Source organism: Zingiber officinale, chromosome 9A, assembly GCF_018446385.1.
Source record: "Zingiber officinale cultivar Zhangliang chromosome 9A, Zo_v1.1, whole genome shotgun sequence".
Taxonomy (NCBI): Eukaryota; Viridiplantae; Streptophyta; class Magnoliopsida; order Zingiberales; family Zingiberaceae; genus Zingiber; species Zingiber officinale.
Genome location: NC_056002.1, coordinates 115,936,851 through 115,947,625, shown reverse-complemented (window position 1 = coordinate 115,947,625; position 10,775 = coordinate 115,936,851). Strand labels below are relative to the sequence as shown.

General features: G+C 34.2%; 1 protein-coding gene across 1 annotated transcript; it reads left to right on the top strand.

Annotated features, from left to right (window-relative positions):
• Positions 1 to 626: 626 nt before the first annotated feature.
• On the top strand, positions 627 to 10,454 carry LOC122019684 (suppressor of mec-8 and unc-52 protein homolog 2-like). Its single transcript, XM_042577141.1, has 11 exons — positions 627 to 859; positions 1,677 to 1,817; positions 1,890 to 1,939; positions 3,251 to 3,365; positions 3,938 to 3,986; positions 4,100 to 4,189; positions 7,847 to 7,915; positions 7,999 to 8,122; positions 8,294 to 8,640; positions 8,912 to 9,295; positions 10,052 to 10,454. Exons 1-11 carry the CDS (start codon positions 813 to 815, stop codon positions 10,325 to 10,327), a joined length of 1,692 nt encoding a protein of 563 aa, XP_042433075.1. The 5' UTR covers positions 627 to 812; the 3' UTR covers positions 10,328 to 10,454.
• Positions 10,455 to 10,775: the final 321 nt, after the last annotated feature.

The window sequence follows — 10,775 nt, the reverse complement described above, 5'->3', positions numbered from 1 at the left end:
ATAGATACTTTTCGGCAGCCATAGATGATAATAGGTCTTAATTGAAACACACTAATTTTGTCCAAGGTTGGTAAAATTAAAAAAATTTATAAGAAAAAAAACTTAAACGATTGTTAACTATGGAGGTGAGATGTGAAGTTTTAGTTTAAGAGTAGTCTGATTTTTCAAATCTATTTTTTAATTTTAAAGGTGGAGTCAATAATTATAAAATAATATTACATGTTGAACCTTTTCAAAACAATTGAAAAATAAATTATTTTAGGAGTTATTTAATTCTAATATTTTATTACTAAAAAAAAAAAAAAAATAGATCCGCTATCTTAGCGGTCCTCTTAGTGCCGGTCCCATGGATATGGAGGGAGGTTCATGTAGGTACACAGGCCATAGGTGCATGGTGGTCGTCAGTTCCTGAGAATCGACCCCTGACCATTACGTCAGAGATATCATGCGCCCACCGTCTACGCTACGCCCTAGGGACTCTAATATTTTATTACTAGTTATTACTGAAGTTATATTTCTCTTTTAATAAATATATTTGTTAAAAAAAATATAGAAATGAATATAATTAAATTAAGATTTCTAAGTTAATTAAATAATAAATGAAATTATAAATTTAATTTTCATTGCCCTAGACGCGCTTCTGGCCCGTCGAGGACTGCCCTTGCCTCGCTCCCATAGTAGTTCCATCCTCCTGAAGAATCGACCACCTCTCTTCTTCTCCTTCCTCTCGCAGCGGAAATCAGCGCCGGATCGGACTTCTCTCCGGCTGAAGAACGAACAACAGTCATTTGGTTCCGTATTAGTAAGCCACCATGTCTTCAGGAAAAAAGAACAACAAGGAGAAGATGATTCGGCGCAAGTAAGTGATTATTTTCATTTTATACTTTTTTTTTAAATAAAAAAAATACTCTTTCAGATTTCGTTTACTATCCAAATCCAGTTGTTCTACGGGAAGTCCACTTTTCGCTTCGTATCGGTTATACTAAGCAGAATAATTAAGTAATTTTATAATTTTCGACTTGAGGACTAGCGAAAATGCATGTTGTATTGACAGAATTAAAGGCAATACTTTTCGTGCCCTACTATTACTTTTTGATAAACTGTCAAAGAGAATGCCTCATCTATGCTTTAGTCTAAATAATTATGCTGTTTTTACCCTAAAAATGAAATAACCGTGATGTTTGGATGAAGAATATCTAATCATAACTCAGCAACTATGGAAAAGAATAATTTTTCTCCAAGAAAAATGTAAAATTACAGTCTTAGTTTGCTTGTTTTACTATATGGAATATTTAAGAACGAATTCCATTTTTTCCCTTTTATTATGCAAACTTGTACCGGTGATTAGTGAACAGTAATGATGTTTGTCGATACGTGGAAAACATCTTTAGTCAAGATTTTATGGGACGAAGCTTAGGAGTTGGGGCAGTGTCACAGTGGGTAACGGACTCGGTTAATTGTACAGTTCAGAATTTTTTTATTTCAGGCTTTTCCTTCAAGTGGTTTGTTTCAATTCCTAATTATTTTTCTGTTTTTGTAATGTATTTTACAAATGCAACATTTATCTCAAGCAAAAATAATGTTATTCGCCAAAATGTCATTTTAATATGGTTTCATGAAACTTTATGATGCACATCTTATGTTATCATGGTTAATCCAATATAACAAGTAAACAGAGAGGAAAAGCTTGAAGAACCAGAAGTTCCCAAGTACAGGGATCGCGCTAAAGAGAGGAGAGAAGATCAAAACCCTGATTATGAGCCAACAGAACTTGGTTCTTTTCATGCTGTGGCCCCGCCTGGGACAGTTGATCTGAGGTATGGTATATAGGATACCTTGTATAAGACTTCATTATTTGGGAGAATATTAGAAATGTGCTGATTTTGCAGGTCAACTGATGCTCACAAGATATCCATTGAGAACAGCAAGTATCTTGGAGGTGTGTTTACTTATCCATTGTTTTATCTTGTCATTTTCCTTGCCAGTTATTTATATTGTAGCTATTGAGATTGTATCCTACTTGTAAGTAGATATTTCTTTCATGATATGTGTTTGGGTGTTATTGGATATGGTGGGTGATGCATTACCATAGGGCTAGATATAATACTTTTCTCTTCTTTGCAACTGTGAGTTAGTTTCTCATCATCGTGGTCTTGACTTTCTTGGTTTGAGCACCTTTTCTTAATTTTGCACTATGTAGGACTTATTCCATAAAATTGTTTTTCTCATGTTCACACTTTTTAACTATATTGGTAGAATCACTTCCATATTAATTTTATATTTGTGGTGTCATTTTTGTCCTATAACATAGATGGAACCAAAACATCTAGGACATGGGGAGCAAATAATTAATATATAGTTGAGCTAATATGGAAAAATAATGAAGTATAATTCTTAGTGCCATAACTTTGTATTTATTAAATTTGAGACTTTCAACAACTGTCAATTGCTTCTTTCTTACTAGTGAAATGCATCTTTTATCTAATTAATTTATTTTGTTTGAGAAATAGTTAGACTTACATGTATTGTTTTCCCCTGCATATGTGCATATAAGCACCAAAGTTGTTTATTAGTAAGAATGTTCTCACAAAATACATATCCATTCAAAGTTGTTAAATAGTTAAAGGATTGATTGAATCATTCTATTTTCATTCTTTTTTTTATGAATTACCTATGATTCCCTTTTGGTAGTTGGTTAAATATTTGATGCACTTCTTGAGGCAAAAATTTATCTTCCCAATTGTGTTCCCCCTCTTACTACATGGAAACAACATAGACATACTCCAAAATATTTTCCACTCTCTCCAAAAAAAAATCAAACTTGGCTTTCTAGCTGACCCTTTTTGACCTCCTACCACCATGTCTATAAAGTATGTTGGAATATGTAGGCAACTTCTCTTGCCATATATAAAATATGTTCCTCCTATGGAGCTTCTGGGGCACCTATGAAGTGTTAAATGTGCATCTCGAGATGAAGCCATATTTCTCCTCTCTATGATCCTGTCTTTGTATTCAAAAACTATGTTTCATCTATAACGAATTGTTCAATGCCCTTGGTGTTTGGTCCAGCAAGTATCATGCTTGATCCTACTTGGAGGTGTTTTAAAAGCTTTATGCAAGAGTTTGTCCTAATGAACTTTGATTTTGTTGGTTATCATGATAATTTCCACATGTGGAGTTCCTGTATACATATATATCAGATATTTGTCATATCTTTTCAATTGGCTTATCTTTGTTAACTCTTTGTCAGGGGATTTGGAACATACACACTTGGTTAAAGGTTTAGATTATGCTCTTCTCCACAAGGTAAGGAGTGAAATTGACAAAAAAACAGATGATGATGGTCAAAAGGATGACAAGTCTAGGTATGTGATCACGTGAATATTCAACATTTTTGAGTCATTCTAGGAACATCAAATTCTTTAAAACTATATACAACATATTGCTTTTTGGAATTTTATACACTGAATGTTGAGGAGTTGTGTTGGATGATTATTAATAAAAACCTTTGTGAAGAAACTCACAATTTGGCTTCACAGAACTTGTTTAAACAAGTCATAGAAGCACCTTTCCTAGGCATAGTTAATAAACAAACTGTAGATGAGGATGAGTGAGCCTGACTTGTGTTCCAACTTCCAAGTTGCACACTTATGAGTTACATGAGCGAGCTTCAAAAGCTTTTTTGTCAGTCTAGATGAACATAGTCAAGAATGCAAACACACGACTACTGTATGTGCTCTAGAATTTTCAGTTTCTATTTACCAAGTCTTACTATACCACATCCTAATATTGTAGTTAACATTCATAGTTAGAAAGTGTGATATTAGCTTTTCCTATCTGAATTCACAAGAAACTTGAATCTTAATTCAAAACAAACTTGAATCTTTTACTTCAATGTGTATGTGCTAGTATTCGTGTGTATTGGTTATTCTTACAGGACTTCAAAGGAAGACCAGCCACTTGTATTTCGCACAGCAACTGCCAAGGTCCATTGACTCAACCAACAATTACTATATTGATAATTATCTTTTTATATGTTAATCTATGGGCAATTTTTCTCACTCAAGTTGCCCTTACCATTTTTCATCCATTGTCGCAGTCAGTGTATCAATGGATTGTCAAGCCACAAACCAATATAAAAGCAAATGAAATGTTTCTTCCTGGAAGGATGGCTTTCATCTATAACATGGTACGTTTTCCTCAACTGCTGTTTAGTCCACTTCATTGTTGCTAACGCCATTTACCAATGCATTATAAACTATTGTTTTCCTTTTTGGAACATTGGGCTTTAATCTTTAGTATGCTATCATACAAGAACAACATTTTAACTGCTACATAGTATAAATTCTTGAAAGAGATTTCAGAGTTGAATTTGAGCTTCACCACTGTTTAATTCTCGTATTTTAAATTGTTTTTGAAAGAATAGTTTTAGATAGCTTAATCTTATATTTGTTATGTTTTGTAGTCTAGCGTGTAATTTTTTTAGAATAATTAGTTTTTTCTTGAGTCCATAATACTTGGATTGCAATATATTTGCTGCAATAAAAATAAAACTTGATACTACTCAACTTAGCATAGGTAATCTCTCTTATTTAATTGTGTACGTCATGTCGATTAATATTGTGTCCAAATAATATTAACATTAAAATTAGTATTTCAAATGGAATACAAAGTTCAAATTTAGGTATATAGTTATCTTCCAGTCTTTTCTTCTTTATTTCCTTTTTCCACCTTCAATTTGCCACCGATACCATATGTTAGAATGTTGGTATGGTTAGAGTGTTGGTATGGTTAGAGTGTTGATATAGAGTGTAAAAGGGGAGGCAGAAGTTACATACGATGGGATGTTCGAGCAAATAAGTGGTGTTTGGTGGGGTGGGTAATGAGGAGAATTTGAATTACTTGTAATATCAAATGTAATATCAATTTATAAAAAAGACCTCATTTTTTCCTTCTTCTTGGATTGCTTAGGCTGATCGCCTTGACCACTTATGCTGATTGCTTAGACCACTTAAGCGGATCTCCTGAACCACATAGGCAAACTTCCTAAACCACCTATGTCTGGACCACCTTGGCAGTTCTCTTATGCCACTTTTTAAAAGGGTTGCCTAACAGTGATTGTCTAACAACTATTAGGTGGAGCGTTCTTTACCAAAACCACCTAGGTGTCTGCCTTTTAGAATAATGATAAATAATATTCTTTGACTCAAAGTTTAAAATATCATTATGCTCATAAGTCTTCTTAGACCACCCTAAGCAACTGCTTAGGTAGTCTTGCTTTTTAAAAGGGGCACCTTGCAAGGATTGCCTAGCTAGCAACTAGGCGAAACATCCCTTGCCAAAACAACTTAGGCGGCCTTTTGCCACTTTTTAAAACAAAGATAAAATCATTCTTAAAATATCATTTTGTGCTAAGGTTTGGATCTTCCATTGGAACGGAACAATTTTAACACTGTAAATGTTAAACCCAAGACCTTTCTCTATGCATGAAAGTGTGGAATTTGAATAAGGTTTACACTTTAATCTTCTTCTTACTTGTTTTCTTCCAAAATTGAAACCAAAATAAATCGACCAAAGAGCTATAATGACAATGGAACTCCTAAAGAAAGCCAAAGAGTAGAAAGAACTCTACTAGTGCAGAATTTAACTAATTAGCTTTAGTGAATGAACTTTGCCTATTCACTCAAAACAGTGGTGAATGGATTTGCTAGCTCATATCATGTGGGCAAAGCAGTTGGAGAAAGAGATTACCTCAGAAGCTAGCAAGAAATTCCAATCTCTTCTCTAATCGCCCAAGCTTAATAGTATGCTATTTATACTCGACATACTTCGACATGTGTGCCGAGATGAATTATGAATTATACTTGTTTAATCCTCTTTTGGTTTGATTTTTTATTCTTAAATTTAGACATATCAATTATGTAGTTGAATTAGGATGAGTCTTGTTCATTTTTTTTATTTTAGTGCGAGTATAATTCAAATTTTGCTCATTTAATTTTTCTTCCACTTGTTTACTTTTACAAATAAGATTAATTAATTAATCTGTCCTAATTTTTTAAAACTTTTTGAAATTTAACCAAAATTTTTAGTTACTTTTAGTCTAAGACTTTTTAGAATTTATTTTAACCAAACATATTAACTTTATTTCTTTGTATTGTATGAATGATGGCATGAGCCTCCTTAATTAGAAAATCTCATCAGTCTCCTTAATTAGAAAATCTTGCTACTTCATGTCCACGACAAATGATACCTGTCTACCTCAAGTTCACTCTCTGTCACCCATTCTTCTGCTTTAATCGCCTTGTATTATCACTCGAACAATTGATTTTATCAAACAATGATTTGTCTGACGAGCTTGTGATACTGTGCAAATTGATTAATAGACTTTCAGTGTCATTAGGAACCAAAAATAGCAATGAATATCTTGGTTGCAGATGAGTTTTAGGCTTTTAGCCGCACTATGATCATTTACTCTATAGCTTCGCCAGAGATTGTGACAACAATGTCTTTACTGACAAAAGAAGGTGTTGGGCTTAATAGTCGAGTAAGAATTGGCTAAGGATTGAGGAGGTGGGATAGAAGGGGAGAAGACAAGGGAGAGGAAGAGTAAGTGGAGAGCTTAATTTGGTGTTAAGATTTACATAATATCATCTGAAATGGATTGAGATAAAAAATTTCACATCCATTCAATTATTTATCCCTTGTAAACAAATGAAATTAAAATGTTTGGTTAAAAATGATATATCTTAGAAAGTTTGGGATATAAGTAAATACTTTTTTAGAGAAATATGAAAAAAATAAAAATCTGAGGTAAATTCATAATCAGGTCTTAAAGAGTTTAAAATAAAGACTAGAGATTAGATAATTAATATTTCAGAAAAATAAATTATAAAAAAAATAACATACATTAGTTGAATTCATTTAAATTTATTTTTAGCTGAAGTTTGTGATGTGCCATATATACTCTTGGCATGGGCATAATGAGAGAGAATATCCATACTAGCTGACCATTATAGAGTTTCTATAATTACTGAAATGGTATGCTTGTGGATGTTCACTTAGCATGACATGAGATTTTAAACAACGTTTTAAGTTAAACTAGTTAGTGAACACTTGGTTTGACTAGTCAATTTGGACATTCATTTGCTACACCTGAACTTATTGAAAAAAATCTGTCTGGTGAAAAAAATTTTGTTTATGATTTTCATTTTTCTGAAAATATTTTGAAAACAGGGTAGTCTGGTGCACGAAATGCGAGGTCCCGGGGAAAGGTCGGACCACATTGGGTTAATTCTCGCAACCTTACCTTGCATTTTGCAAGAGGCTATTTTCGCGACTTGAACCCGTGATTTCAAGGTCACATGACAGTAACTTTACCATTGCACCAAGCCTCCCCTTTCCATCTAATAAAGTCAAAGTTGTTCAAAAGGTCAATGATAAATATGTGTTAGTTTTTTTTCAATTTTCTAATTCTATTTTCTAGAAAATGAAATTAAATATAGAAAAAATTTCAAATTCTATTTTCTTAAAAGCCTTTTTCCTTTTATATGTACTGTTTCCACTAATATGATCTTACTTCAAAGTTTGTTTTTGTTATCGGGCTGGTTATTCACTTTTTTAAAAAAAAATGCAAGGGGAGTTTCAAGTTCAGTCCAGGTTTCATTCTTCCTGACATGGTCCATATTTCATGGATTTGACATGAGAAAAAAAGGCCTATTTCCTTTTTTTGGTCTTATACTACTTTATAAATGAATTTTTGGGATATGGCTTCTAAAACTTGTCTTCTTATTCAATTAGTTCTGGTTTGTTAGTATTTTTCTGTATGATGACTTGTATTTTTCTCCAGGAGGAAGGTTTATCACATGATATCCCTACCACTCTTCATCGGAGCAGAGCTGACTGCCCAGTCCCAGAGGTACATTTTCTTTCACACTGGCTTGTTATTTTCTCATTCTGCATTCGTTAGCTAGCTAATGTTGGGTCCCTTTGGTTCTGCAGGAAATGGTTAATGTCAGCCTGGATAGTTCTATTCTTGAACGGATTGCTAAAATCATGACATATCTTCGTATTGGATCCTCAGGGAAGGTTCTTAAGAAAAAGAAAAAGGACAAAGAAGCTAAAGGTAGAAAGATCTTAACCATCTGATTTATCGTTGTAGTTAATTCTAACAGTTATCTGGATAACTTGCTGTTGCTGAGGTAAAAACTATTGAATTCTCAAAGTTAAAGAGACTCTTATTATTGTTGTGTCAGATGTGCTAGACTTTTTGTTTTCTGAATACTTTGATTCACAGGAAAGATTTCTGGAATTGCTAATGGTCATGATGAAGAGAAACCCAGCCAACACTCTACTGATATTTCAAAGCTTCATTATGAAAGAGAAATGCCACCACCTGCCCGTCAGAAGAGAAGTGTCGAGACAAAGGATAAAAACTCACTCCCAATCGCCAGAGTTGCAGAGGATGACATATTTGTTGGGGATGGAGTTGATTATAGTGTTCCTAGTAAGGACCTGAGTCAAAGCCCAATTTCGGAAGACATGGATGAATCACCACGCGTCAGAGAGAAGCAATCATATTTCAGTGAACCAGTTTATGGACCTATACCGCCTCCAGAAACTGATCAAACATGGCAACAGACAGTGAGTTCATTTTAATTGGTTTTGATTTTTCAATAAGAGTTGTCAATTCATGCACAGAAACTGAAAGGTTTGGATCTAGTTTGTATTGGTAAAAGATAAGTATCCACAGGAAGTGTTTGCCAAGGAATTATTATCCTTGATTACAGAATGCATTTTGATCTAATAAGTTGGCCAAGTGTGCCTAGTATGCATGCTTTGTTCATGTTAATTTTCTTTTTCAGACTCTTAACTTAAATGGGTGATAAATTTGATTTTTTTTTTTTTGTTTCAGAATGGGCATGATGCCATTCAAACTCAAATGCTGGCTACTGGATACCAAGGAGACTGGTCGGGGTACCAATACCCTGAGCAATTGACTTATGCTGAACATTATTTGCAGCAAAATCCTCAGGATTATGCTGCATTTACAGGAGCAAATTTACCTCAAGACCCACTTTTAATGACCCAGGAAGACAAAGACCGCGGTTTAGGATCTGTTTTTAAGCGTGACGACCAAAGACTACAAAAGCTAAGGGAAAAAGATGTTAGGGAAAAGGATCCCAATTTCATATCTGAAAGTTACTCTGAATGTTATCCTGGTTATCAGGAATACAACCATCAGGTAGTAGACAGTGATGATGAAGATGACTTGTCAAAAATGGATATGGGTGGCCGGGTAAGTAATCAGGATAGTGGCTCTTTTTTAAATGATTCAAGTAGATTTTCTGCTGCTTTTCTGCTATGCTTGTTCTACTGAGCTTCTAAGAGTATCTTGTATAATGTCTATTAATATTTATCATGAATTAGCAGAAATTTTATTTGGAATAAGTTAGCATTCTATGCTTGAATTATTTTCTGTTAATAAGATCCATCAGATAGCAGTATTTAAGATATCTGCTTAGAAGCCTTGTTTGTGGTGTTTACATGGAGTTTGTTATTGAGTGCGGATCACATTCCGTGTCCAATTATGCTTTCTTCTTCTCATGTCAGTCAGTCAGTACATAATAAAACTCACTTTCTCTCTTTCAACCCATCCTTCTCTATTCAACAATGGCATTTTGCATAGGAATGATTCGTGCTTATGAGGGGGATTTAAGGACTGAATCTTGAGATTTGAGCATGAAATGTAGATGTAATTGATGGATGCTAATACATGGTTTTAGTATTGTGGCATGCCAACAGGAAGAGTTTGCATAAAATAAAGTCCTAGGACGATTTCACAATCCATACATTTTCCCAGTGTTAGCTAGATTGTGTGGACCTTCACTTAATAATCTGCTGAAGGAGATTAGTGAATCCTCTTATATGGTAGTAGGGTATACATGAAGTGTGTATTAGATTCTTCCACTAGAATTCTTCTGTTTATTTCAGGGACGGTAGTATTCACTATTATTTTTAAGTGATACTCTGCTAATATATGGTTCTGGAACAGGCGAAAGGTCGTCTTCACAGATGGGATTTTGAAACGGAAGAGGAATGGGCCAAGTACAACGAACAGAAGGAAGCAATGCCAAAAGCTGCTTTCCAATTTGGAGTAAAAATGCAAGACGGAAGAAAGACGAGGAAGCAAAACAAGGACCAGAAGCTTACTAACGATCTCCACAAGATTAATAAGATCCTCGCAAGGAAGAAGGCTGAGAGAGAGGGACACGATGACAAAGGCGACTATGATGATGATCCACAACCTGGAAAAAAACTTCGAATCTAAAGCTAAGGCTTGTAGCAGCTGTGTTGTTATATGTAATGAGTTCTTTGGTGACCGAACACTAAGTTTATAGAACATTTCCTATGTTAATTTTGTTGGTCATGCCCGATGTTATACAACTTTTTCTATATGGCAGCAAAAGTACAGGATTCTGAAACATCATAAAACATTATCAAAAGTCAGTGGGAATTCCCTCCCAAAGAACAATAATAGGATGATGATCAAGGCTGATGTGTTCATATCTTTGAGACACTAAATCACTACCCATCATGTGTCTCAATGAGATTGAAGCAGCAACATGTGCTAAGCTAAACTAAAACTCATTTAGCCAGTATATCACTTGTAACTTTGTTCTGTGTTTATTCGGATAACTATCATTCAAGTGGTACTGCTTAAATTGCAATTGGTGGCTTTCAATTATATCTGTGGATGTACATAGAGACAACTTTAT

Coding starts and splice junctions, on each gene's coding strand:
- LOC122019684 (XM_042577141.1), top strand. CDS start 813: ATGTCTTCAGGAAAAAAGAACAACAAGGAGAAGATGATTCGGCGCAA. Junction 3,366..3,937: donor CAAAAGGATGACAAGTCTAG/GTATGTGATCAC, acceptor TTATTCTTACAG/GACTTCAAAGGAAGACCAGC. Junction 8,641..8,911: donor ATCAAACATGGCAACAGACA/GTGAGTTCATTT, acceptor TTTTTGTTTCAG/AATGGGCATGATGCCATTCA.